At 40.3% G+C, this 27962-nt stretch overlaps 6 protein-coding genes across 10 annotated transcripts in view; 2 read left to right on the top strand and 4 right to left on the bottom strand.

Moving 5' to 3' along the window:
* The window catches only part of LOC108035043 (axotactin), a 72363-nt gene extending 60596 nt beyond the window's left edge, over positions 1–11767 (bottom strand). For 2 of the 5 annotated variants that reach the window (XM_017110413.3, XM_050886706.1), the window contains exon 1: positions 4809–5059. In XM_017110413.3, coding sequence (XP_016965902.3) covers positions 4809–4819 — 11 coding nt within the window. In that variant the 5' untranslated portion in view covers positions 4820–5059. Of the gene's footprint in view, positions 1–4808; positions 5060–11236 lie in introns of those variants that run through there. The other 3 variants (XM_050886707.1, XM_050886705.1, XM_050886708.1) reach the window with 3 other exon arrangements.
* On the top strand, positions 1329–1858 carry LOC108035048 (uncharacterized). The gene has a single exon (XM_017110422.3). The coding sequence runs from the start codon at positions 1376–1378 to the stop codon at positions 1640–1642; it is 267 nt and encodes an 88-aa protein (XP_016965911.1). The 5' UTR covers positions 1329–1375; the 3' UTR covers positions 1643–1858.
* Positions 11768–12173: 406 nt separating the features above from the next.
* LOC108034635 (mitochondrial 2-oxoglutarate/malate carrier protein) lies at positions 12174–13454 on the bottom strand. The gene has a single exon (XM_017109572.3). It carries the CDS (start codon positions 13326–13328, stop codon positions 12423–12425), a length of 906 nt encoding a protein of 301 aa, XP_016965061.1. The 5' UTR covers positions 13329–13454; the 3' UTR covers positions 12174–12422.
* Positions 13455–13586: 132 nt separating this feature from the next.
* LOC108034637 (mitochondrial 2-oxoglutarate/malate carrier protein) lies at positions 13587–14762 on the bottom strand. Its single transcript, XM_017109575.3, has one exon. It carries the CDS (start codon positions 14659–14661, stop codon positions 13726–13728), a length of 936 nt encoding a protein of 311 aa, XP_016965064.1. The 5' UTR covers positions 14662–14762; the 3' UTR covers positions 13587–13725.
* Positions 14763–19659: 4897 nt separating this feature from the next.
* LOC108035190 (uncharacterized) lies at positions 19660–20537 on the bottom strand. Its single transcript, XM_017110680.3, has one exon. The coding sequence runs from the start codon at positions 20239–20241 to the stop codon at positions 19813–19815; it is 429 nt and encodes a 142-aa protein (XP_016966169.1). The 5' UTR covers positions 20242–20537; the 3' UTR covers positions 19660–19812.
* A 2272-nt stretch (positions 20538–22809) lies between these two features.
* On the top strand, positions 22810–23740 carry LOC108035193 (uncharacterized). Its single transcript, XM_050886704.1, has 2 exons — positions 22810–23213; positions 23268–23740. The coding sequence occupies exon 2, from the start codon at positions 23366–23368 to the stop codon at positions 23660–23662; it is 297 nt and encodes a 98-aa protein (XP_050742661.1). The 5' UTR covers positions 22810–23213; positions 23268–23365; the 3' UTR covers positions 23663–23740.
* The last annotated feature ends 4222 nt before the right edge of the window (positions 23741–27962 follow it).

The following is a 27962-nucleotide window of genomic DNA, read 5'->3' as shown; positions in this document are numbered from 1 at the left end:
TTTCGTACACCCCCCGGAAAACTTTGATAGCTTTTCCATGGCTCAGATTATGCTTTAGACTGAAAGTTGGCCCAGCCAAGCTTCTCCACGAGGAGCAGTTTTTCCCCCTTTTGCTTTTTTGTCTGCCATTTCCGTTCATAAGCAATTTTTAATTGTGGCTTTCGTTGCCCGGGCAGCATGAAAAATGAGCGCAGGGTCGTGCAGCCGGACGAAGTTCATGCGAATTAATAAACCTCAAAGTGTTGGTGTGGCATTAGACACGGCTCTGGGCTCGGGTCGGGTTCCGGGTCGGGGTCTTAGGCCGGGTCAACACGGAAAAACGAGTGCGAAAGTCTAGAAAGGGATACGGTTCTGGGAAAAAGAATACAAACAATGAAAATACTAATTAAAATGATATTGAAAAACTATATTATTGAAATTAAACTGTATACAAGTTTAAACTTTTCAAAATAAAGAAAATGAAATATATAAATTATTCAATTCCGTTTTAACACAATTTTTAGTAACACTCAATTTAACATAAAATAAAAACAATGTAAAGCATGGCAATTATAAACTTAGGGTTAGTTTTCACAATATTTTTATTGTCGACATTTGTTATATTTTCTTAATTTTTTAACCTTTAATTTTATAAGTGTAAATACTTTTAATTATTTTAAAATTTAAAATAAACATTTTTCCATACAGTTTTAAAAAATGTATTATTTCCAAAGTTATTTATTTAAATTAATAAATTTCGAAATCCATTTAACTTAGTAAATAGAGTTTTCCCGCAGTGAAGTCGCATGCTGGGAGAATTATTGATGCATACGCCGGACTCTCCAGGACGTGCGTGCCATCCTGTCGTTGAGTGGGTTGTCCAGCGGGCGGGTGGGTGTGTATGGACCATTCTTTAGATGGATGGCCCAAAAATTGCATTGGATTTTTGGCAGCGGAGCTGCATGACCAAGAAGTTTGCTGGATGTGTGGCTATCTACCACATCGGCCCCGCCTATCCCTCTCTTTTTCGTGGCTTCCGGCAAAAGTTTACCTAACTTGGACCAGGGCAAAGAAAACCAATGCCTGTCGGCCATATGCGAAGGATTTTGGCCTAAAGTGCATTAATGGGCCGGCACGAAGGAGCAGGAAAGAAACTTGGGCGGACGATAGACCATCTGTTACCTGTGTGGGCAGGCAGTTAGAGACCTAAGTCGGAGACCTAAGCACTCAGGTAAAACGGCAAGGGATTGGCCGCGAAAAATCAGGAAACCCGCAGGACAGGCAAAAAACAGATAAAAATGACCTGTACGTAACAGGAGGAGGTCATACAGGAGGAGGTAGCTTAAAAACCCACCCAATCTCAATCGTGGCACTCATTCGCCAGTAAGCCAGCGGAATGGAAGCATCTGTCGCCTACGCTTTATTCTTGCACCGCCAGGAGCTGCAGCGCCGGCGGATGCTCTACGTCCAGGTGTCCAGGACCAAGATCCAGTTGACCAAGGAGCTGATAGCCGAGCAAAAGCAACGACTGGCCACCTGCTCACCCGAGGATCTGCAGATCCTGAGCAGGGAAACGCAGTTCAAGCGGCAGCTTCAGCAGAAACTCAAGCACCGGAACAAACAATTGAAAGCGATTGCCAAGCAGCAGGAGCGGCGGGGCTAAGCAAGGAAGGATATTTTGACTTCCCTCAGGGATACCAATTTAATTAGTTTTAGCTCAACGCAAATGATGTGTGCGTTTACATAGTTTAGTTTTAGCTCAAAGAAATAAAATTTCCCATGCAAATCAAGCCAAGTTGTCTTCGGAGATACTCTCTTAAGAGCGTTGGCTTGGAGTCTTAATATAATAAAAAATACTTGAAAAAAATATAATTCAAATTTGAAAATAGTTCTTGTGCAAACACAAATAAATTTCAGAAAAATATTCACTTTGTTGTCATTTAGTATTTATAAAAGTCTTTTAAAGTGATTTGTATAATAATTTAGTTAATAACCATTTGTCTTACGTTCCTTTTTTATTGGAAATTTAAATCATTCATCAGCCCTCCGATATCAACAAACTCGGAGGCAAGTTTCCTCAATTCAATCATTCACCATATCCAGCCACCACTGAACCATTTATTTAAACAGTTCCAATTTTTTACTAACCCCATTAAGGGTATTCATTGATCGATGCATTTTCCGCGAAACTTTTCGCACTTTCCCAGTCTCGTTTGCCATTTCCTCCACGCTTTTTACCGTTTTCACAGCAAACGCAAAGCGATTTAAATTGAGCTCGCGTACGATGCACAGTAACAACAACAGCAACAACAATAATAATAGCAACAAGAACAACCAGTACAACAACTGGGGGTATAACAACAAAACTAAGTAATAACAGCAGCCTCGGGGAATCCCCCTTGTGCTTACACCTTCTCCAAACCTCCCCGCTAAATTACACGTTTTGTGTTCAACGTCGTCGCCTCCCGCACTATATAGCTTATATCTTCACATATATATTCCGCTATAGGGTGGAGAAAAGGTAGGAGACAGCGGGAAAAGAATGCTCAGGGCTGGGTGAATAAAGAGGGAGGGCAAACGAAAGCAAAGTAAAGTCAAATTAAATTAAATGACAGATGTCTGACATTTTGATAGTCGTGCGTGAGGCTCTATATTCTCCGGCAAGTCTGTGTCTATGTTTCTTATAAGCACATGCAGATGGTGCACTAAAAAATATCAAAACTACATTTTTACAACATAAAGATTTTCAAAATTGTCGTAACTTAGCTTAGTATTTTTTTTAATATTATATACTTTTTGGTTTTTGCTTACTTATTAATTTGTTTTTTTTTTATTAATTTAGAAAATATTGATCTAACAAAAATTTCTAGGAGAAATCTAAGAAATTTTATCCTAAGACATTTTAGGAATCGATTTTATCTTTCCACCTTTGAGTAAAACAGTGTGACCTTGTATTTTACAGTGACAGTTTTCAAAACTGAAATACCAGTGTGACCTTGCGATTGAATGTAAGGTCTTAAAAAGGTAGAAATATATAACGTCTTATAAGAAATTAGGCCGCCTTTAGTTTATTTCAGTGCCCAAACGCTTGTGTATGTAAATGTCAAGTGTCGCAAGGCAAAATGCACATGCACTTGCAGGGACAATGGCGGGGATCGATGGGTCTCAGTGGGCTTTAAGGGGGTAACGGCCGGAATATTCCTTCACGACGGCGAGTGGGTGTTTGCTGGTGTTGCGAGCATGTTACCCAAGTGTTGGTCGCGTAAGGGTAATGAATTAAAATAACTTGATTGCATGAAATTGAACGAATTGTTGCCCAAGGAACTCGAGACACAAAATGGAAATGGGAAATCGGTAGGGGCAGGAAGGGAAAATTGTGTTCTGTGCGAATGCAGCTCGCGGAAATTGCACTCCTTGTGCGTCTTTCAGTCCTTGGGTGTGCGGGTGTGTGTGAAAAATATTTACTGAAATTTGTATATTAAGTGACGACGACAATGGCAAAGACAACAACAATGGATGGCCTTTGTCATTGTTGTTTTAGTCTTTGATGCTGTTAGCGTCACGGTCGCGTTTGCCAAGTGTTTGCTATATGTGCACATATGTGTGCTAGAGTCAGAAGTCAGGATGCATGAATGAGCGCTGCTAACTGCGTGGGAGGATTCTGAGCGTTTTCAGGACCACGGAAGGAACCGGCGAGACAAAGGACACGAGAAAGGATGTGGAAAAGGAAGGAGCGAGTGCTGCCGGCATTTAGCCATTGTGTTCTGCTTCACTAGACGCCTTTATGCGACTGAACTCTACAGTGGAAATGGGTTAATAAAATATATATCTTTATATTTTTCAATTTTAAAAAAAAAAAATTTTGTTAGATATTAAACAAATCTACAAGAAAAACTCATAGGCGAATCGTAAAACCAACACCATCTAAATCAACTGAACAGTAATGTGATAAATTACATTTTCTCAATTAATAAATGAATTAATTAACCAATTTAATCCAACAGGGTTATAAATCTACTTTTCCTAACTTATGCAAATTTATTTTAGCAAGAGAAACATTTCAATTAATATTAATAGCCAGAAAAGAAAAATATGTCAAAAAGACAAACTCAGATTAAATCAGTGGCTCACAACATAATTATTTTTGGCACTTGAAATATAATTTCTTAATAAGCTTATGTCAAACCAAGCAGGTATTAACACATTTCACATGTATCTTAATCTTAAGAACTACGCATTGCCTTTGAAAACATATTTTCCCCACTGTAGATACAAAGACAAAGCAGACAAGATTTGTGCGAGCATTTTCGCACTAACAAATTCAATTACTCGCAAGCACTTTAAAAATGATTTAATGCCTGTCGTCCGTTGTCCGCCGACGAAGCGCAACACTGAGCCATTAAATGAAACTATAAATGTTTGCATTTAGCAATAGTTTATGTCACACACTCGCATTCCCACAATGCCCAGTAACATGGCTTAGAATGCTAAATGAAATTTATGCGCCTGGCTGGGTGCGTAGAGTTTAGTTTTGGGGAATGTTTGGCTGTCGGTTTGTGAGTTTGAATTTCCGTTCGGCCAGCTCCATATGCAATATAATTGCCTGTTATTTGGCCATTGTATAAATAATTATTATTTAATTTGCTGGCACTTGCTGGGCCAACAAATTGTTTGTTTCTTGGCTTGTGCAGCGACTGCACCGCCGCAGAATTATGCGAACACCTGATCATCCAACGCGTTTTAATTGTGCGTGCGCGGGATTTTAATTGAGCGAGTCTCGTGCATCATAATAATCTATAAAGTCGATATATCAATTAATTTTTCCTTACCCCAACGGCATGTCATAAATGGTTCATTTTAATTGACCAACTTCTTTGCTTGCTGTGGGCCAACTTTAAAGTGCTGCGAATGTATTCTAACAATATTATATTTATTTATTAATTCTTCCTGCACTTTATAGGTTACATAAATGCACCAATTTATTTGGGTGAATTTTACAATGATTGCTTTGCTTTTCCTGATAACAACAGGTATTTTTATAGCACTAAAACAATTTTGCAGTGGTGTATTTTTACGTACACTTTTTATTTATTCACTGTTTTCTTACTTTTCTTTTCAATTTATTTTTAAGAATGCGTTGAACGTGTTAATAACCTCTTTGTGTATTTGTTTTGCTTCAATATTGGCACAAAATTTAATAAAGTAAAGTCTAAAATAAACTGAAAAATATAAATGGAACCGTAATCACTGAGTTTTCTTTACATCACGATTTTTTGTTGATCCCTTAAATACATTTTAATGCAATTTGTTTATAATTGTTAATTTCTTGCGGCGACACTCACATTAAAGGCTTTAAATTCTTTTATTGATTCGCAAAAACGAAAACTTTTTATTACATTGGTGGAATTAATTGGCATCATTTATGTACATTTAACTTGCACTTGTTATGCCATTACTGGCCATGTTTTATACGCGTATTTTATGGTAATATTTATTTAAATGCACGCCCGGAAACAAGTTTATTATTTTTATTAGCTAAAACGAGCATGTTAATGGGCGAAACACAGATACATTTTAATAAGTATAATTTATATTTGTTAATTCATTCAAAAACGAGAGCGATTCTTAAAATTTCCATATCAATTCACATTTGCTGCGGCTCTAGCACACTCAATATCCGCATTTATTAAATTAAATGCGCTTTCATTTATGCATTTTTATTAACTGTCCCAAAAATGGCTTAATTACATGCAATTTATACAAGCGAGCACTCGAAATCGATTTCAATAGGATGGCACAAAAAACGAGTGTGTCATTGCGCTAAAAATGCAATCTGCAGTTTATCCTGTTTAAGCGATGATACGACGACTTATTGATTTAATTTGCTTCCTGTGCGCTGAAATCATTATGGCCAAAAGAGGAGAACTGGCGCAAACACATGTCGATCGAAGGGGGCTCTGAGGGGGCGGGGCGTGGCAGGGTCACACACTCGAGCGTAAAACGTTGCCCAAAATGAGGTCAAAGTGCGCTGGCGTTTTGCGTGACTGAGCGCTCGTTTCGCTCGTATTTACGTATTTGTGTGTATACACGCAGGCTTCAAGGATGTGTCGCTGCAGTGGTATTGTGCTTTATATTTTCACTATTTTATTTTATTTACTGCTGACGCACACACACAAACTCAAGCTCCGTTTGTTTGTTTGCTTGCCCGTATCCTGCGGCTGATGAATCAACTTTTGCCTTTTACTCAAGTCACGAAACACACACCGAAAAACGCACCGAAATCAAGCGGTCGAGGATTACATTTGCGTGAAAATCAGAGACAATCGAACCAGCACACACGCACACACGCACACACGCACACACCGGACCGGAAAAGCCATAAACAGGACACAGACACCGAGATCCGGTTAAGGACCCCCGATTCCCCGGTCCTACGATCCCCAGAAGGTCTCTTGATTAAACGAGATTCGACAGCCGGCCAACGCGTCGTATGAGCAATGTCAGTGCGCATCCTTTGAGTCCGAATTGACCCGTTTCACTGGCGACGTGCTAATTGCCTGTCCCAGGATAATGAATACTCCATTTGTGAGCCAGGACTGGGACAACAGCCACCACTGTCTTGCTCTCTTTCGTCGCCATTTAATCCACTTGCCTCGACCTACGCGGTGCGACTAATTCCAGCGACGAAAAGTTAAAGCAACGACGCCGGCAGCGACGACGGCTGCTAGTTAGTTAGCGTGCTAAGCACCAGGAACAACAGTAGAACCAGCCGTGCACCGAGAGAAAGTGTGAGGTTGTTTAACCAGAATGATATTTCGTACCAAAATCGATTTTTTCTTATGGACAAATTATAGAGTAGTGTATATCAATATCACATTGGAAATAATAATTTAGGTTTTCATTGGTCATAATGATTATAGATAGATAAAAAATAAAACTGGCATTCAGAATTTTTAAAAGTATGAAATTATATGCAAGTATTAAAGAAAAAAATGTTCTTGTGTTTTAGAATACCTAGGAATTTGATATGCACTCTCTAAAATGTACATTAAATGATTCATTTTTATCGTATATTATTTCAGAACCCCTTTTTTATCAGAGCTTCTCAGACCAAATAAATTATTATAAAGATAGTGATATCTTGGGAGTATACCTATATTTTTTTCCCGTGTAGATACACATTGGTGCGGAGTGGTTAGCAGAGTAGGTGGTGACATACAGTATTCGAGACAACGCTGTCGTGCGGTCTTGTGGCGGTTATGTAGTGGGTGCCGACTTAGGAGGGGGTACTGGGGTGTGCCTCGGATTGACCGGGCGATTTGCTGCGGCTTGGCCATTAAACTGGGCACATTATTAGTTTAAGTTCGGCCCGGACTTGGGTCACTGCTACGATTAACCGTAATAGGCGTCAATTGGAAAATTACCGCCGATCTGCCGCACATCTGAGGCGATGTTCCCGGCGACAAAGTATCCGTATCTGTTGGGTGTTTGCGCTGAGATTCTGCCGAGGTGGAAGACAAAAGGCCAGGGACTTGGGTTCCTCAGATTTGTTTGGTTACCCTTTAAAAGCTGCGCTACAGCTTACTCAGGGTACAATGGACTAGCAAAAAATAAGTAACATCTCAAAGATATTCTTGGTATGAGCCTGAAATTACATTTGTTTCAATAATCTACTCTTTCCGAAATTTTGTTTACGTTTTTATATAAAGGAAAAATGATAAAATAATCTCAATGTTCACATTGAAATTTGATTTGTATTATTATATTTTCTTCTTTATTGTCAAATTACCATGACATTTCTTTTAGGGCATCTTGCCGTCCGATGTCCTCTCATATCTCATGTCTAGCCTTGGGCCCGCAGTCCCCAGTGTTATCTAAATATTTGATGACTTTAGCTCAGGTTTTTGCCGCTCATTTAAAATTCAATTTATTTTTGGGCAGCCGCCCGGCAAGGCTGCACGAAAAAAGAGTCTGTCACAAAATTTGCATTACTTTTGGCATTGATTTTGTGCACGGCGAGGAGAAGCGAGACTCCGGGGCAGATGCCATGGGTCGCGAATCTAGACGGGGCATCTCGGCTCCGTAATTCGTGTGGCAATTGTCTTAATTCGAAAATTGCAACTCTCGCGTTCCGTCGTAGACAAATTGTGGCCATGCACGAGTGTGTACGCATCTGGGCAGCCACGATAAAGGCTGTGTCCCAAGATCCGTCCAGATGACAGCCGCAGTTCTGTTTTGTCGCTGCTGCGGCTTATCTGCTGCCCATCAATGGGAGGGCAAATATATTCGCACACTGGCAGAATAACTTGGGGAATAAAATATTGGTTTTAAGAACTCTACACAGAGAGAGTTCTGACGTTCTCATCTAAGTTTAAAATGTTCTAAATAATAGAACGACATTTTTTCAGTTTCATGTGTTCTCAAAGTACTTGAATTAAGTTGAATTAGTTCTTAAAAACTAGTTTAGTAAGAAATGTTCTCAATATACAATCATAAACCACCTAAATGAAGTTGATATTTGACTTAAAGTTAGATCAAGTAAAGATGTTCTTAAAGTAAGCACGAATTTATTTCTAAAAACCAGAATGAGCTGAAATTGTTCTTGAAGAAATGTAAAGATGAAAATGGAAAAACAAAGAAGAATCTGATTTAACGGTCAGTGCGCAGAGGTTAGAGCATCCAAAGGTTGTTTTTTTTAGAAATTTAATTTAATAATTTTTTTTTAAATAATTAATTTGTAAGGGTTTTATCTATAAATTTTTCTCACTACACCCTTGTTAAATATACTCATACATCAGTATTATGCTTGTCTCTTTTGTCATAAACGATGACATGTGTTGGATTTGCGCGGCTCGGTCAAACGAAAAATTGGCGATTGACCTTTGACCCCGGCTTTCGCGTGCTTTCTCTGAGATGGGTTTTTTTATGTCTGTGAATTCATTAGAGGCATTCGTTAATTTGCTTATTAGTTAATTGCATTCGAGGCTCGAAAGCATATAAAAAGCCCGCCTGAGCACCAACCACTGATCTTGTTGTCATGTGATCGAAACCAGCGACGTCGAGCTTATTAAACCAGTTATGGATGCAGTTGTGTGTGCGGGTGTTTCACTAGCACTAACAACACCAACTGGGGGACTTAGATCACGTGCGGTTTTGTCTGCCCGTTATAGGCTATGGTAATGACTTGACACGGACTCACAGATATACACGAATACCAGCAGACGTGTGCCCACCGTCTGCCCCAAGCTTTGTCATTTCAATTTGCAAAGCACCAACTGAAAAGTGTAAAACCGAGTACAATCACTGTGACAAGATACTCAACAGTTACACCTTTTAAACACGAATTAGTTCCACTCAATTTGCTTTTGAAGTTGAGCACATGCTTTGGTATCTACACTTAATCATTTATTAAAGTGCTGAAGGGTGTGTCACCTGTATAATTAGCTTAAAGTTGTACAGTAAAATCCAAAATTGTAAGGCACTTGGCACTTCTTAAAAATTTAATAACAATACTAATTATTTTTAATTTTATCAAATTATTTATAAATATTTTTTCAATTTAAATCTTTATGTAATTACAGTTTTTATAATAACATAACAAAAAGTATCAAATTGTCGACCAGCAAAAAGATAATCTGCTCACCTCACTTAATTCGATTATTGTGATATTTAATTTGTCACTTTATATGTAGCTTTATTTTTGTATTGTCACAGCGTCAACCGCGTTCAGTTTTTTGTTGACATTTTTAGGTTTGCTCTACCAATTCGCCACTCATTAATCGCTTTGGCCAATTATTAACTACATTACTGCGTTTCGTTCGGAAGGGTGATTGCATTTTAATTTGATTTCTGCCGCTTGATTCCAATTAAAATTTTAAACAAACAGCAAATCGGTAAAAAAAAATTCAAATGCCAAGTGGATCGTGCTAGCTGCTACTCATTGTTTGTTTTCAGTCATTTGTTGACAAATTAATATGCAGACAACATGAAGCTAATTAGAATTTCTAGTTCAAATAAAACCGACAAATCGTTTGGGCCGTCTTTGCCACAAAGCGATGGATGAAAATGAATGAATATACATGGAAAGCAAATAGAGTTCAAACGGTAGGAGAGTAATTAGATTGACAGGGAATTTTAATTAAATTTAAATTTAATTATGGCATTCTATATTCAAGAGTTGCTACTAATATAAGTGAACATTTTTTTGAAAGTTAGCTTTGGGAAATTATTAAAAACTGATTATTATTTGCTCTCCAATATTATTGTGTATCAATTCCCAGCTTTTGGTAATTGCTATTCCTAGCAAACATGAGCCACTTTCAATTGGCCTAAGAAAAAGTCAACATGGAATAATTAAATAGAACTGGAGCAAAACCTTGCGCGTCATTATCTTCGTGCTATCTGGGGTAAATATGCACAAGCACTGTGGGGGTAATCTGAGATTCAGATGATAAATGCCAAATAATTTACACCCCTACCCAGTAGACAACTCCCCAACAGACAAAAACAGCAATTACCTGGCATTCAGATGTTTTCCCTCAGCGGTAATCGAAGTGTCAAATCGGACGACTGGGAAAATTGCAGTTTACTGCGAGTGTTTAGCATGCAAGTAGATAAACTACGAGATAAGCTACTTTCATCTGCATACATACTGATTTATGAGGTCATTATTGTAATCAAGAAAAATGTGAAAGAAGGCTCAGGAGGATTGCGACAGCGAGATATCTCCACAAGAGTAAAACAAGGGATGCAGTTTTAGAATTTTTGGAACGGGATGAGATAAAGATCTAACGATTTCAAATAACAAGTGAGGTAAACATTCTCTTCCTATTATATTTTATTTTATTATTATGAATGTATTATACAATTTTAAAAGATATGCCAAGAAATGGTTGAATATCTTTAAACTGGGTTCCCTGTTTAAATTAGATACATTCTTTTGTGTCGGCATCGTTTTTCTTCTCTCTACCACAAACATTGTCACAGTGGAACATGCCCATGAACTTTATTAGTACCGATTATAATGAACCAGCGGTTTCCATAACTCAATCTAAAAGCGTCCCAGACTTTATGACAAATTCACATGGCACTCAATGAACCGTTCGTAAATTTTCTCGAGATTCAGGCAATCAATCAATCATTCTCGATCGAAGGCGTCAGCGATAAAGCCCCTCTGCGCTATCGCCACAATCTGGTGGAGTGCCCACTGTGCTGCCATAAAATCGAGATAGACACAGATTCTTATCGGCCGGCTCACCTGTGAGGAGTGGTTCCGCCGGCTTACAGCGCCCAAAGGTTCGCCAGTGTCCGGCCCAATTCACACCATAAATGATTATCACTTAATTACCGATTTATGTGTCTATCTCGTAAGGTAGCGCACACATAATTTCATTTGCATACTTTTATTATATTTATTTTTTGTATTTGGACAGCGGGACGGGCACGATTTATGCGGCACACAAAGAGCACTTTCAGATGGCACTTGTACGGGGCGATCTCTACAAGTCGTATTTGAACGCTAAATTAACACTTCCGCGACATGAACTCAGCGGTTGATTCATCCCAGGCCCAAGTGAGAGATTTCCTTCACAACATCTCCGCCGGCGAACTTAAGTGGCTTCAATTGAGAGACGTCGAACGGCTTTGCTCAGCTCGCTGCCAGAAGATATATATCAGATGCAAGGAGCCGCGATCCGTTCCGATCTGATCCGCACGCCCGACTGACTATATCAACCGTAGCCGTACCGCTCGCGAACCGCTCGATCGCAACGTAGGAACGCAACTGACTCGGCCAGATTACCGGACCGGCTGATCGGCGGACTGATAAGCGCCACAAAGCCCACGGAAAACAAAGCCCAGCTGATCGTCGGAGCGGGACGGATGGATCCGGACCGGGTATCACTTGTAGCATGCGAGAAAAACGCCAGATTGTGCAATACAAGTTTTTAAGAACTGAGAGATTACAAATATCATATCAGATCATCTTCATTAATCCTTTACCCTAATTAAATGGGTTTTCTTCGCCTTGTAAAATTTTATTTAAAAAAAACTCTTACGAAAATATTAATTAAAAACAAAAATAAAAAACTAACATAAATATAAATTAAAGAAATTATGTCCACAAAGTTAATCGATTATAATCAGAATAATCTAAATTTACTATATCCTAAATTAAAAAGAAACATATCATATAATTAAGTTCAAATTCAATATATTTATATGGAACATTGTACATGGTGTCCTAACACTAATTAAAGGAAAACAGAAAGGATCCTGCCAAAAATTTGAAACCTAAATCTCCGTACAACAATATTTCAATAAAATCGGAGTGTTTGTAGGTCATAAAATGATTTTGGCAACTTTAAAACAAGTATTACGCTGTTTTGGGTACTCTGGAAATTTGTAAAGGAACTTCCACTTAGGGATACTTGACAATTTAGGACCTAGATATTGGATTCGGAGTAGTCGCCGAGCACAAAGCGGTTGTAGGCCTTGGTGAGTTGTTCCAGAAATATGAACGCGAACACAGTGTGCGGCCCAATGCGACACAGGTAGGGTGTAAAGCCCTTCCACAGGGCGGTGACGCCCTCGTTCTTGGAGACCTTAAACAGGACATCCATGGTGCCCTTGTACTCGCCGGACTTCTGCTGTTGGATGCGTGTCTTGGCCATGTCCAGCGGCATGGAGGCAATGGTGGTCAACAGACCCGACATCATGGCGGCCGAGATGTGAAGGGCGAGACCCGAGAAGTACTGGGAGAAGGCGTTCTTAAGCTGGGAATATGAGGCCAGCTGGACCATATTCACGACCATGGCGCGACCCACAGTGGGCATGCATCCGCGCCAGAGCGCCGGCACGCCCTCGTCCTTGACGATCCTGGCGAAGGCATGGCCCACATTCTTGTAGTTACGCCTCTCGGCCGGCGGTAACCGGTTGTCGGACATCATTCGGATGAGGGCCACCTCCGCTGGATTGCCAAACATGGCCCCAAAGGCACCGGCCAAGATGCCCATGCCCATGCTGGCCAAAACGGTTGGCGACTCATTGAAGTGCTTGCGGTACGCCTCGTTCTCCATCTGGTAGAATCCCATGCGAGCTGTCGTATACGTGGCCTGTCGCATTAACCCCGCACTCAGTCCATTGTACAAGGCTAGAATACCCTCTCTTTTGAAGGTCTTTACCAGGCAATCCAGCGAGCTCTTGTACTCGCCCGTGGCGGCCGAGATCTGCATCCTGGTCTTCACCAAGTCCAGTGGTTGCACAATGCAGGTGCCCATCATCCCGGCCAGACCGCCATTGATGTACATCATGTAGCCGGGAATGGACTTTTTCTCAACAGTGGAATACATGGCGGAGGTACGAAGAAAAACACATTTAAGCTGAAAAATTCGAATTTTGGAAAATGTAAGCCGAAAGTTATTTCAAAGGCTAAGAATGACCTTTTTATATATCACAGTGATAGTTATCTTTAGCCTCCTACGATGTTCTGGTCCGAATTTTTTTGTGTGCCGAGGTATTAGATAAAACTGTAGTACAATATTTACATTTATCGATTAATAGTTGTTTTTTTTTTATTTTTAAACCACCCCGAGTAATAAACTTATGCATGAGACCACCATTATTTTATTATACATTTGAAAACCCAGTTTTTTTGTATATAAGATAGGAATAGCTATTTTATAGAACATACGCGCTATATATCGAAACAATTTCAATTTTTTTGGGGATGGAAAAGATATACTATTACTAGTGTGCCGGATCGGATTGTTCATCACCGAGCACGTGCTTTTTGTATGCCTTGTTCATTTGCTCCAGGAAGACGAAGGAAAAGATAGTGTGAGGACCCATGCGAATCAGGTACGGCGTGAATCCCTTCCACATGGCAAAGGCTCCCTCGTTCATCAGCACCTTCTTCAGGACATCGACGGTGCCACTGTACTCCGGCTTGCCCTCGATCACTCTCATCTGCTGGATGCGTGTTTTGGCCAAGTCCAGCGGCATGGAGGCCAGGGTGGTCAGCAATCCAGACATCAAGGCGGCGCTCAGGTGCAGGGGTATTCCCTCATTTAGATACCCACGGAACTGGTCCTTCATCAGGGAGTAGGAGCCCAGCTGCACCATATTGATAACCATGGCGCGACCCACAGTGGGCAGGCATCCCCTCCAGAGAGCCACCACGCCCTCATCCCTCACAATTCTCACGAAGGCGTCGCCCACATTCTTGTAGTTACGTCTGTCCTCGGGCATCAAACGGTTATCGGACATCATCCGGATGAGGGCCACTTCCGCTGGATTCCCGAAGAAGGCTCCAAAAGCACCGGCGCCAATGCCCATGGTCATGGTGGCCACCACAGAAGGGTCGTTCTCGTAGTTCTTGCGATACCAGTCCAACTCCATCTGGTAAACGCCCATCCTGGCCGTGGTGTAGGTGGCCTGTCTCACCAACCCGGCACTCAGTCCATTGTATAGGGACAACACACCCTCGTTCTTGAGCACCTTCGATAGAACCTCGTACGAGCTCTTGTACTCGCGAGTCCCCAGGGTACCGGAGATCTGCATGCGGGTCTTGAGGAGATCCATCGGCTGGACAATGCAGGTGGCCAGCATGCCCGAGGTTCCGCCCATCACGTACTTCATGTAGTTGGGCACCGTCTTCTTCTCCACGCCAAAAACGAGCGCCATGTTGGACCGGACAATTGGAAGTTATAATGTAGAGAAAAAGGGGGCTGGATGTTGGAAGTGTGTGCTTGGAAATGAGCCGAATTCCTATGTGATCTTAAATCAAAGTGACTTCACCAACAAAGCCTTCTTTAATTTAGCATTTATTTGAATCTGCTAAACAGTATTTCTAAGGAATTGTAATACTTTTTTATGAAACTATGATCCTGAAACCATTTTTCATTGCAGAGTTGTACGTTTTATCTATTCTATCTATTGATTAGCCAAAATTGAGTATGGGAAACAAAGGTGGAAACAAATTTAAAAATATATTTACTAAATTTTAAGTTAAGCGGAACACATTCTAACTAGTTGGCTTGGCCACAAGTAGCTCCTGCCAAAGCTAACCGCACTGATTATGGAACAGTGGGAACGTTTATTCAGCCCCTGATGGGCTCTCGGTCGCCTTGCGGATTTGGGTCGCCGTGGCATTGATTTTAATTGTGGCAGTTAACAGGCCAACACCTCCGGCCAATTAACGGACCCCTATAATTTTCCTCACATGCCAGATAATTGTGCTGGTTTCGGGCCACCCACAAATTAACGACAGCCTGGCAAGCGGCTTATTATCTGTCTCGGTGGCACTCCAAGCCAACCCTTTGCCTGCTGCACAGTGTCAGCACCCTTTCCGCCATTAGATGAGTACACAAAATCGTTTGGCATCGTTGGAAAATGCAATTAGAGAGCAACTCAAACCGAAAGAACACTTTTGAGGAGGCAAGGGAGGGCCCCAATTAAACAAGCCGAAATTGTTAGTCAGGGCAGGGCCAAACCAAACCGAATTTCATGTACTCGCAAATGGCGTATCGACAACTCATTGCGGGCTAATTAAGAACTCATGCGGTGCCAAAGACCAACAAATTATTGCTAGGAAAAACGGAAAAGCGCTTGGAGTTGATTCTGCCAGCGAAATAAGGAAAAACTCGCATGCGAGATCGCAATTACTTTATATTCAGCCGCCGAAAAGTATGCAGAAGAAATTCGTATTTGCCAGTTCCAAAACAGCCCGCTAATTAGATGACGGCGCTAGAGTTTGTGGATTGACGATGGTACAGTGATCTCCGGAATAAAGAAATATTATTAAATATGGAGCATAAATAAATAAATATCTTTTAAGCTATAGGTTTTAATATTACATTAGTTCAATATCATAGTCAATGGAATTATGGTAATGAATATCTTAAATATATAGATAAATATTTTTAATTTTAGTGAGATACAAATATGTAAATTTTACTACTAATTTATTAGCTAGAACTTTAAAATAAAAAATACTAAAAAGCATAATGTGTAAATATTATAAAGAAGTATTATTTCAGTGTCGTAACAAATTGGTCTATTTAAAAAAAATTGATATCTGAATCTAAATAAATTGTAATACGAACAATTACTACTGCATTGTTCTACCTCTGCAGGCACTTCTGGTACCTAATGCCGAAGAACGGAAATTGGAAACACATTCGGCAAATTAAAATAAACACACACAGGGCCCCCCAAAACTTGGAGCACACTTCTGCCAACTTGGCTAACGATGCAAATGCTGTTATCAAGCAGTTTACAACATAAATACTCTAATTATTTATGTGCATAAGTAAAAGTGGGGCAACAGTCTGCAGCAAAAGCGACAGCAACAATAACAATGGCAACAATGCAATCAAACAATCGGAGACAAGCTCGCTGAACTGAAATGCCAATTGTGAAAATTGTAAATAAATATTTTAACAGGCGGTGGCAACAACAAGCAGTCGGGAAACTACAATAAATCAGATCATATCGGCGGCCAACTGCTGCGGTTTCAGTTGTGGCATATACATGGGTATACATAGGTATAGTTATACGGCAGATCTGGCGGCAGAGCAGCCCTACAAGCGTGGAAGGCACAGAGCAGGAAAAACTGCGAATAGCCGAGGAAAAATCGCAAAAAGCAAAAAGCGCCGGCAATAACGACAACGATGACAATGCCGATAATGGCCAAAGGAGGAGGCGAGGAGGAGCGTTATGGTATCCAAAAGAATCGCCTGGAAACCACAGAAATTCACGCTCAAGCGCACCGAGCTGAACTGAACTAAGTTGAGGTGAAGCTGCTGCCAAAGGCAAAATGACAATAACAGCTGCAATTCCAGGGGGCAGCGGGTTGAAGGCCCTCAGTGAGAGCCGCAACAATGACAAAAAACTAACTGCCACACGGAGAAAAACTTGTGAAAATAAGTCGTAAAGTTCTTGGAAGTAACAAACAAATCTTTATTGATAGTACACCAATACAGAAAGTGTCTGAAAGTTTAAAATTACAAAGTGCTGAATGTAAAATACGGTTTTTTCCTATTTACAAAAGTTTTTGTTTACTACATTTTATAATTTAAGCTTGACAAATAAATATTTCGTATTTAAACAAGCTGTCTGCTTTGTTTAATTAAGATACGAGGTTTTGTTATTAAGAAATAATAATAATATCAAAAAGTCTTACAAATATTTCAAACAAATTTATAATTATTTAAAACAGGCTTTTATAATAAAAATAACTGGAATATAAAAATTCTAACATTATTTAATGCTGAATGTTTTATTTTACAGAATTTTTGAAGACATTTATTTATTTAAATCTTTAAAATGCAACATTTTAATGCATACATAAATGAGAAGCAAAATTAATTAATTACAACTCAAAGAACTAAATATTTTAAACAAATATAATATGATGTTATTATTAGCAACTATGTTGAAATTTCCCTCAGTGTACGAAAAACGAGGCATTAAGTAGCGAACCGTTAAGAAGTCATTCGAAGTTGGTAAGACCGAAAAAGCCGAAGCGTCACTGAGTCGCCCCGCGAGTGAGTGAGCCAGCACTAGGCGGTAATTTGTGGAGTAAACAGAGCGAATTCAGAGCTAAAACCCGAAGACAAGGCTCCGAGTGAGAGCAGTGAGAGCGGCGATCGTAATTGCGCTGGGCTAGAGAGTAAAAGTCTTTGAGCCAATGCGAGCGGCGGTTAGCGAAAGTTAAAGCCGAATTGGAGAGCCAGAGATTAGGCGATCCAGAAGATCGAGCAACAACACCCGAAAACACAAATCTTCCGGCTAAGTGTGTCATCAAAAAATCGATCATCTGCTGTCTCTTTCGCTCCCCCCCCCCCCTAACACACACAATGCAGAAAACAGTTATTTTTGGACAATAAGTCAATGGCAACAGCCGACCACAGATTCTAAGCCCAAAAAAAAAACAAATAAACAAGAAAAAACGAGGAAAAACGAAAGACTGAGGCAACGAACTTGCGATCTCCGGAGACGAAGAACCGTGAGATCTCTTTCCGCAGCGAAAGAGCGCACACGATCTGCTCGCTTTTCGAACTCGGAGCGGCGGGCTTTCGAACTTCAAGCTGTCCGGCAGCTGAAACTTTTTGGTCATTCGTCAGTGAACCGTCGTGCAGCTCGAAACGCGAGGCGATCCGTTGGATACGTATCCACGATCCAACCAAGTCTATAAACACGATTCTTCTTCGCCGAAGAACGAACGTTTTGTGTGCGAGTGAGTGTGTGTGCTGTGGTGGAGTGCGGTGTGCGTGTTACCATTTGCATTTTGGCCTTTTTAGCTTTTCGACTCGCTTTTCGTTCCATTTCGCCGCGTTGCATTTGCCCAGCGGATTGCATTTATCGGCTTTTCGTTTCTTTCGTTTCGGCTTTCGTTGTTTTTGGTCGAACGCGGGGCCTTAAAATAGCCTTTTGCCGTAATTACACTGGGCAGGCCGCAAGAAAACGTGTTTGTGTCTAAACTACAGTTACAACCAGAGCAGCAGCTGCATTTCACTCAAAAGTGTTTGCCGAAAAATAAGCCAGCGAAGTAAATAAAAAGAAATTGAAGGAAAAAAGAGTGTTCGATAAGGGCGGAGAAACGTCACTCGGAGTGTGCGTTCTTCCTCTATTTGTTCGTCTGTTAACATTGTGCTCATAATTTATTGTACCCAGCGGTATGCAAATAGAAAGCAACAAATTTGTACAGCAAGTGGAATATTTCAACGTTTAATTCGGGCCCCGACCAAACCAGAAAAGGTAAAGCAAATGCATCTAACAAACGAGAAAACTACAGATAATGTGCCCCGATGAGCACAAAGCTAATGAGGAGAATTGTGAAAACGTCAGAACTGCTCTTCTGAACTTGATTTGGTTAAAATATTCATTAGTATACATTTCTCCGGATGACAATTTACATAGCAGCAGGTTCACAACTTCTGTTTCGGTCAACGAAGAAAGCTTCGGTTAGATCATCGCAGCTCACGTTTTTTTCCCCCGAACAGAGATCTGTGTTCCTTCTTTTCTGCGAACCCCCAAATAACACTTGCTGCACGATTGAACTTTAAACCGCATTCTTGGCCCGTCTGCCTGGTTTTCTCGTTTCCTCGGCTCTCTCGGTCGGTCGGACGCATCTATCACAGATCGGTGAGTGGTGGCCAATTTTCAATGGATCGAAGCTGCTTCGTGGGAACTCTTGACTCTTGAGCCCCACAGTTCGGGCCTGGCATTTCGCGGCACACATTTTAGCCCTGGCTAGCTAAGCTGGCTAAAACAGAGCCAAAAACAGGCTTACAGAACAGGAATTTCCACTCCTACAACAAATGCGCCGACAATTGACATTTTTGTGTAATTGCCCGTTTTATTTCAGTGAGTTTGGTTTCGAATTTTAGGGGATTATTGGTTTTTAATCGTGAATTCCTGGCATTCAAACTGATTAGCCATTGATTGAGTTCAATTCAAATAGAGTTTAACTTTTAAAAGTGGTCTTGTGAAAAACTTTTTGGGTTTTATGACCTAAATCTTAATGACTAAAAAATTTAAATAGAAAAAAATCAAGTTCTAGATTAGTAGAATGAGTGAAGGTTTGGTTTTTATATAATAAATTAAAGAACAAAATATATTTTCCCCTAGTAGAACTCTTTTTACGCACCGAAAAATAAAAATAAGAAGACTGGTTAGTTTAGTTTAAATTTCTTTATTTTGTTTTCAATTTTTTTTTTACATTTTTTTCTTATATACAATATCTTGTTCTCTGATTTTTAATCGTCAACAATTAAGGTAAAATGTAGTGGGTAACTAAAGAATTTAAAATTGCAATAGAGTGAGTTTGACTTAGACGAAGATCTCCGGCCCGAAGATGTCCATTTTGGAGGATCGGCCGGTGGAGGAGCGGGGCTTAGGTGGAGTACTCGGCGCCTTGACACTCACAACGGGGGCGGTATTCTCCGAGGAACTGTCTGTGTTTTTGCTGTTGCTGGCGGAGGAGGACCGCTTGCGTCGCATGTTCCTGAGCTGATCACGTAGCTGCTCCTTGTAGACGAGCTCCCGCTTGCAGGCCCGCAGATCGTCCATGCTGCAGTGCTTCATGTGGCGGATGGTGCGGGACACCAGGCCATCGATTATGTGTATCTTGGTGCGGGACAGCCGCGTGGGTTCCGCATGACGGCGGGTCAGTTCGCTCTGGTACTGGAACAGCAAATAGCCCACGCTCGGACGGACTCCGCGTCGGTGGTTGGCGTTGGCATTACGTTGGCTTTCCATTTCACAGATATTGTATCTTATGGCTTGGCTAAGGCTTGTTGAACTGTAAGTGACAGAGCGAGCTGTGACTGCTTGGCAGCTTGAGCCGTGAATGATGTCCTGTTGCGCCTGGCCAGGATTATTTATATCTGGGGCGCTTAGTTACCTGTTGGTCCACCGACTGACCTGCTGACTTGTGTGCGCTGCGTAATTACCTGAAGTGCTTCGGTAAAACCAGATCCTTTCCTCCTTTTCCACCCCTCCAGTTTCGATCCCTCGAAAATGCTGCCAAATGCTTGACATCCCAGGCCAAGCTACTGTACCTGGGCACCCACACACGCGTGGGTGGCTCTTGGCTTTGAGTCATGTTTGCGTTGCGCGGCATTTGGCCGGATGGAAAATGTTTATGGCTTGACCTTTTGCTTAAAGACGTCTCAGCTGAGCTGGCCAACGACTAAGTATGGGGATAAGGCGAAGATTATACGGTGACTAAGTGTCTGCGGATTGTGTTCGACCACTTTGAGCCATGCTTAACTAGTGAAGAGCACTTGACGGTGGGCTATTTGTCAATGGAAATAAGCTTGGTAAAATATTCTACATTTTTGAATGAAGTACAAAAATTTCCCCAACCCATGAATTAAAATATTCTAATAAATTGAATGAGAAATTAAATATATAATTCATGAATGAAAATAATAGTATATAAAGTATAATTTACAGATTTTTAGATAATAAATAAAGATTATTTGTTAATAAAATTTAAATTGTTTTGCAATGAGCAGTTGCAACTCTTCCAGGAGTATACATTTTATTGCTTTACTTGGCTTTGGCATCCTGATAATCGCACTCAACTTAAACCATTCCTCAAGAAGAGCCCACTTTCAACCCAAACCCACTGCAACTGAATAAATTCCCTCCCAACTCTCGGCAAATGAAAAACATTTATATTTAATGAGTTGCCATGAAGTGATAAATATAGTCCCAAAGTGGCAATCCTCCACCCATTCTCCTCTTTTTTAGCCCCACAACCAAGGACTCAAGGACTGCGTGTTAAATATTTATTTATGAACGAATGTCTGTGACCTAGGCTTGACCCCTCTTTGCCATAAAAGCGTTTTAATGTGGGTTGGTTAGATGATTTTAAAAATGCTTTTCATGTAATTGTAATTTCACTTAACGTAATTGACACGCGGCCCCCCGCTCTAGAAAAAAAAAGCACCGAATCAAGTTAATTTCAACTTAATTACGACCAAAGGAAAGTGAAAATTCCCTTGGCATTGTCTGGTTGGGGCTTATCGAACGAATTCTTTTGCGGGGAATTTATAGAGCTGCATTAAGGCCGGAATAATAATGGTTATGGCCATAACAATGACCAGTGAAAGTTGGTTCGGACTTTATGTTAATTCTTTGGCGGTAAATAAACGATGATTCAATGCCCATTTGGGTGCTAAATGCAAGGCCCTTGAGCTGCGATGCGCCAGCGATGATGATGGGGATGATGATGGGGATACAGAAATCATTATGATTGTCTCGTCTGGTTTAATATGCGTTGGGATATATGCCTCGACACGCACAGACTCGGTGCCCCGGCCATCGGATCGAATCCAAATCCATTTCCAGACCCAGTTCATTGAGCGCGTTGAGCTGGAAGCTGTCGGCGAGCTGTCGAAAGCAGTTGGTCAACATGCCTGCTAGCCCGCATGGCCTTTTTAGCCAGCCCCCGGGCCACCGTTGTGACCTTAGCCTGGCCGTAAATCTACCTGCTACCTGATGATTACCCTACCTCCTAACTGAAAATGGGCCGGGGAGGATGGGATGGCTGCCATAAAACGCTGATGCCTGGACATTTGCTTAATCCGGCGCGTGGTCTTTCCCAAAGTTCCTAATCCGGTCCTCAAATCCTTTTGTTTTCGCTACATTTCAGCTACTAAGTGCAATTATAAAAGGCTTATGCCATCGCTGACCTGGAGGGGCCCTCGACCCGAGCCCGCACTTTCGTTATGAATTACCTGGAAGTAGTTAAGTTGTTGCAAAAAGTCTGGTCTTTCGGGAACTGCAGTTATGCTAATGATCTACATTTACATGCGCATCTCCGAGTGCCGTGCAAATGCACACACACACATGCCGCGTTCGTAAATCGACGTACTTTACGTGGATGTCACTCAGGTGCCGAGTCTCCGGTTTACTTGGAAATGGTTTGAAAATTCTTTTAGAACTTCTACGCTGGAGGTTCCCATTGAGGTTCCCCAAGAATTCCGTGGAACGGTGGGTCGGTGAAAGGTTTACTTTGGGCCAAGTGCAGCGAACAAATACAAGTTCTTGGGAATAATGCTAGGAATTTATGGGAATGCATGGCTGGCAATAAGGTGGGAAAAAGCTATTACAATGGTCACAGCATATTCTTCATTGTGATAAATTAACTCAAGCATCTTGTTAACAAACATATTTAACAATAATTTAATGGCTTTTCCATTTTCATAAGCAGAATGTTATTAGAGATGGGAAAGATTTCCATTATAATATCACAATGGTTGTCTTACTAAGAAAATATAGTGTGCTTCTATTTGTACTTCTCTTTGTACAATTTTAAGTATACATTACACGCAAATATATTCTTTATTTATTTTTTCCCAAGCTAAGCATTCCAAAATATATTTATTAATGAAACACATATGTAGTATCTCAGCCATCTGGTCAGATACTTAAGTCTCTTCCTCTGAGCTCCAGAATGTACCAGAATATTCTGTCCAGGATTCTTAACAAGCTCGTGCAGGCTGCACAACTGTATTTATTTAATCCCTAACTCAGTTTCACTCACCCTTTTCCTGACATTAATGGTAATAATGTCTGGTCAACCGAGCAAAGGCTTAAGATCCAAATGGGGATTAGAGCGGATTAGGTCCTGAAATATTTTGGCACAAATATTTACAGGGGAGACAGCAGCACTTGACCTGATATGACCTGACCTGTGGTGACCTGTCTGCTCGGCGCAGGTAAACAGGTAACGAAGCCCAGGGTTTAGTTTGATATTTAAGAACCGAAACCAGGGATTGAGGATATCACTCGGCGACGAGAAGTCAAGGCGAAAGGAACTCGGCACTTTCACCCGGCGAATATCTGCAGAACCTCAATCGAAAATCCAGCAATGGAGAGCGAAAGGATGCTGAAGCCCACTGTGAGCTATCATCTGTTCCTGTACCGCGTCGAGCTGGCCCGTCGGAATGCCCGGCAGCTGCGGCTTTCCCGCACCAAGATCGAGATCACCGACGAGCTCATCTCCAACACGGTGCGCAACCTGAAGACGTGCAGCATGGACGACCTGAAGGCGGTCAACCGGGAGCTGCTGTTCAAGCGGAAACTGCGGAGCAACGTGTCCAAGCTGAAAAAGGAGGCCAAGCACCATCGGCAGCAGCGCGAGGAGAACCCAGCCAAACAGGATTAGTGGCGAATCAATCAGACCGCGGTGATTTATTGTATATAGCTTGTGTAAATAAATACTTTTGATAAGACTTTTGCATTGAAAACGCTTTTGAAACTTGTTCATTTTAATGGTCCCTGGGCGGAGAAAAAACTGGTAGCTGATTCAGCTCGGCTTGGCTTAGAGCTTCTCGTTTGCATTGAACCGTGGGTGCACTCAAAAAAATATATGTATAATATCTAATATGTTGAGAGTTTAAAAGTTGCCCAAAATCAATTTAGGATTCCGCTATGGGATAGAATGATTATTTTTTTATTTAAACATTTTTTCATAATTTAATATATGCTTAAAAATAATAATAGCCTCTTTTAAAAAGCTGTATTTCCTTAGAACATTTTTCTCTTTTCTATTAATTAATATATAAACACTAAAGAACCTTTTATTTTATTTTCTTTATGTTTCTCTCTGTGTAAAATTAACGGCAAAAGCCAAGCAAAGTCACCAGAGATCCGCTCGAAAAAGACCTCTGACAAGCGCTGACCCAAACCAGTTGGAAACTTTATGATCGCTGCTTTTGTTATTTCTTCTCGACTCTTGTTAATTTTGTTTTTTGCCAAACCAACTTAATTAGAAATTGCAAATGCAATTAACAAAAAGCAAACGGCCAAATGCCAATGTTTTAATAAAATTTTAATTCGATATATATACATATGAGTGGCGGTATTAAAAAAAAGATACAAAAAGCTTGGCTGACACTGAGCGAACGCGTTGGAAACCAAACAAAACTGGTTCGTTGCATAAATTAACGAAAAGGCAGCGGCAACAAAGTCAAAGAGCTGAGTCAAGCAGGGGGCGGTGTGGGAGGGTTGTACCAGTAATCTGGGAAGAAACAAAAAGTTAGCAACTTGCTAAAAGTCAGCGAAATAAATAAAAATCAGCCAGCGTTAACAGACGTTAGCTGAAACAGTTTGCCTTTGTTTCGACTTCCTTTTCCACCGCCAGACTCCGAGCACTGGACAAATTTATTTCGTGACATTGTTCAATTTATGTGTGTCCGCAGCTCCCCGAAAATGTTGTAATAAAACAAGCCCAGTTCGTAGATCGCAACAGATGTCGCCGTTTCGAGTTGCTGGCGCCAGCTCTCGAAATAATTGCGGCGATCATTCTTGCCTTTAATCCCATAAATCATAGGCTGTACACGGATTTACTGTGGGTTCTGTGGCCTGAAAATGTTTTTAAAACTTTAAAAGCACAACTATTTATTTCTGTTTGAAACTACGATAATATTTATCACCGTTTTTTATCAGTTTCCTCGGTACTTAAATTTTTAAATATTTTTTTCATACTTTCATAGGTTTTAAAATACATTTCAAGGCATATATCGGTAATCTAACACTTTAATACTCCATACTTTTAAGCCATTCCAAGCTTTCTAGCTTAGGAAAATACACCAATATTTTGTGCAATATTTCATAATTTATCAAGTACCAGATTTCAAGCAGATCAACATTTTCATGCCTCTCTCTTTTGATTAGAATGCTCTTTCTCCGCCAATCACAAGACGTTGGCTTTAATAATTCATTGTTTTTGCCGCCGTCACTGCTTTTGGCAACAATTATTGAAGGACAGGCGGGCTTAGAATCACGGACAACGGACAACAGACGGCGGACAACTTGAGGTTGCTGTTCTACTTGACAAATGGATTTCTGTGGCCTGACCCACGGCGGCAATGGCAACAAAATTCGCTGCGGCATAGGAAAATCATCAAATCACGACTTTGAGCTCTTTTGATTGACATGCACAAAAAGGAGCAAAAAGCGAGAGAACAAACATTGAAAGCAACAACTACCGCCGCCTGATTGTCGTTCATAATTAAAGCCAGCAGCCCGAGGCTGTTGGCAGTAGAACTCGCAAATTTCGCAATAATTCTTTGGCGTCACCAGTCTCTCGAGGTGACAGGCCTTAAGCACCGAGGAATTATCTCAAGCGCTACATACCTAAATATACCACATAACCAATACGCCCCGTTAGCCAGAGCGCTTATTAACGCATAATTAGCATATTTAGTGCGGCTCGAAGATTGCATCCCGCAGAGTAATTACTTCGATACCCTGCCTTAGTTTCGCTCAGACACAAGTGACATAGCACTTAGCACTGCGAGAAAATTACTGAGCATTTTTGTATTTTATAAAACTTTTGCAAGGGATAGGTCTTTGTTATAAGGCATAAATGTAATATGTGAACTAGAAAATGGTTGTTTTTATTAACTTTAACTTCAGATTTCTTATGAGCCTTGGTATATTATTGATTTTTGAATTTATAAGATAATTTAAATAATTTTTAAGTGTACTCATTTCAAGTTAAGCCTCATTAAGTGCCGCACGCTGTTACCATTGCCACGTACCAATTGACCAACCCACCAGGCGAACAGCTTCCCCTGCCCCTGGGAACCGCTTCCTAACCCCTTCCCAACCCCTTCCCAACCCCTTCCCGACCCCTGCCTAACCCCTTCCCAACGCCTTACTCCACCTCCATTTTGACCGCTCAGCTTGTACCGTTCACTTTGCGGCCATTTCAGTCGCCAACGCCAGTCGACAAAGCCAACAACTACAAGAGCAACTAAGGCAACAATTGTCGCATTTGACATTTAGCTACAATTACTTTTTAGCCGTCTTTCGTTACTTATATTTGGCATGACTCTGCGGCCATATCTACTGCCCCTTTTTGCATTTCCATAGCGAAACTTGTTATAAATTTAAAATATGCACACTCTTTTTCCCCGGGCCACTTTTGTTTTCAAGGTGTTGCGGTCAATTAAATGGCGACAAAAATGTTTTTCCTCGTGCACAGAAAAACAGCTGACAAGAGCAGAGATTCGCTGGGCTATTTTTAGAAAGTCGATCACGTTTATGGTGGCCAAATCGATTTAGTTTGAGCTTAAATGGGTATAAATAATAAATGCTATGAGGAACAGGGCTTATTGCATTTTTACAGACAAATTCGATAGGGGATTTCTTATTTAATGTTTTGTAAAATAACTACATCTACTGAATTTACCTTTAAAATGTAATATTTAAATAATTACACCAAAAAAGGGCAAAGATCCTTTTTTACCCAGAAAAAACCGTATTTTTTGCCGAAAGTTTAGAAGTAAAGCTCCGATAGTAGAATGTCATACCTTGCCAAACTCCGGAATAAATTGACATTCACACCTAAAAAATTTCATTTTTGACAAATTTTTGTAAAAAAAAGACGATGCTACCCCTTGCAAAAAAGTAAATATTTTCGAACATTTTTTAGTTTCCAAAATTACCCATAAAATTACTACGATCAATAGCCTAGCTTGTTAGCTGCCCAAAACAGTGTTTCTTTTAGGTTTCAGACCATTTTTGACCAAGTCACACCAAAAAAAGGTGAATGAAAAAGATCGATTTTTACAAAAAACAAAGATCCTATTTTTCACCCAAAAAACAGTATTTTTGCCGAAACAATAAAAGTATGGTCCACAAGTGGAATATCATACCTTGCAGAACTCGTAATAAAATTCCCAATCAACTGGCGTTTACAATGAAAAAATTTTATTTTTGTCCAATTTTCGAAAAAAAAAATACGATGCTACCCCTGGCAAAAAAGTCAACATTTTCAAAAATTTTTTATTTTTAGAATCAAACAGAAAACGAATGCAATCAATTATCTAGTTTTTTAGCTGTCTAAAACAGTGCGTCTTGTAGGTTCTGGGTAATTTTTGTCCAAGTCAAACCAAAGAGGGCAAATGAAGAAGCCCGGGCTTTCGCCAAAAAACCAAAAACTTAATTTCTCACTCAAAAATAATCTGTATTTTGGCCGAAACAAAAAAAGTAATTGTCCAAAAGTAAAATATAATATCTTGTTGAACTCGAAGAATTTCCAATCACTTGGCATTCACAACTAAAAACTTAATTTTTTAACCAATTTTCGCTAAAAAATACGATGACACCTCTTACAAAAATATTTTAAAATTGCGAAAATTTTAAGTTTTTTGAATAAGCCAGAAAATGACTACGATCAAATATTCAGCTTGCTAGCTGTTCAAAACAGTGTGACTTTTAGGTTTCGGACCTTTTTTGACCAAGAAACACCAAAAACGGTGAAGAAAAAATATGGATTTTTACCAAAAAACAAAAGTATTTTTGTTCCACTTAAAAATGTCAGTACATTGGTTGAAAAGATAAAAGTAATAATCCAAAAACGGAATGAAAAATCGTTATAAAATTTCCAATCACAACTAAAATGAGTATTTTTAATAAATTATCCCAAAAAAAAATGTAAACTCAAGAATCGCAAA

This window comes from Drosophila biarmipes, chromosome 3L, assembly GCF_025231255.1.
Source record: "Drosophila biarmipes strain raj3 chromosome 3L, RU_DBia_V1.1, whole genome shotgun sequence".
Lineage (NCBI taxonomy): Eukaryota > Metazoa > Arthropoda > Insecta > Diptera > Drosophilidae > Drosophila > Drosophila biarmipes.
Note: the sequence above shows the minus strand (reverse complement) of the source record. Positions and strands in the feature narration are given on the sequence as shown.

What these genes read in the sequence shown, in the direction of transcription:
- LOC108035048 (XM_017110422.3), top strand. Translation starts at nt 1,376, where the DNA reads ATGGAAGCATCTGTCGCCTACGCTTTATTCTTGCACCGCCAGGAGCTG.
- LOC108034635 (XM_017109572.3), bottom strand. Translation starts at nt 13,328, where the DNA reads ATGTATTCCACTGTTGAGAAAAAGTCCATTCCCGGCTACATGATGTAC.
- LOC108034637 (XM_017109575.3), bottom strand. Translation starts at nt 14,661, where the DNA reads ATGGCGCTCGTTTTTGGCGTGGAGAAGAAGACGGTGCCCAACTACATG.
- LOC108035190 (XM_017110680.3), bottom strand. Translation starts at nt 20,241, where the DNA reads ATGGAAAGCCAACGTAATGCCAACGCCAACCACCGACGCGGAGTCCGT.
- LOC108035193 (XM_050886704.1), top strand. Translation starts at nt 23,366, where the DNA reads ATGGAGAGCGAAAGGATGCTGAAGCCCACTGTGAGCTATCATCTGTTC.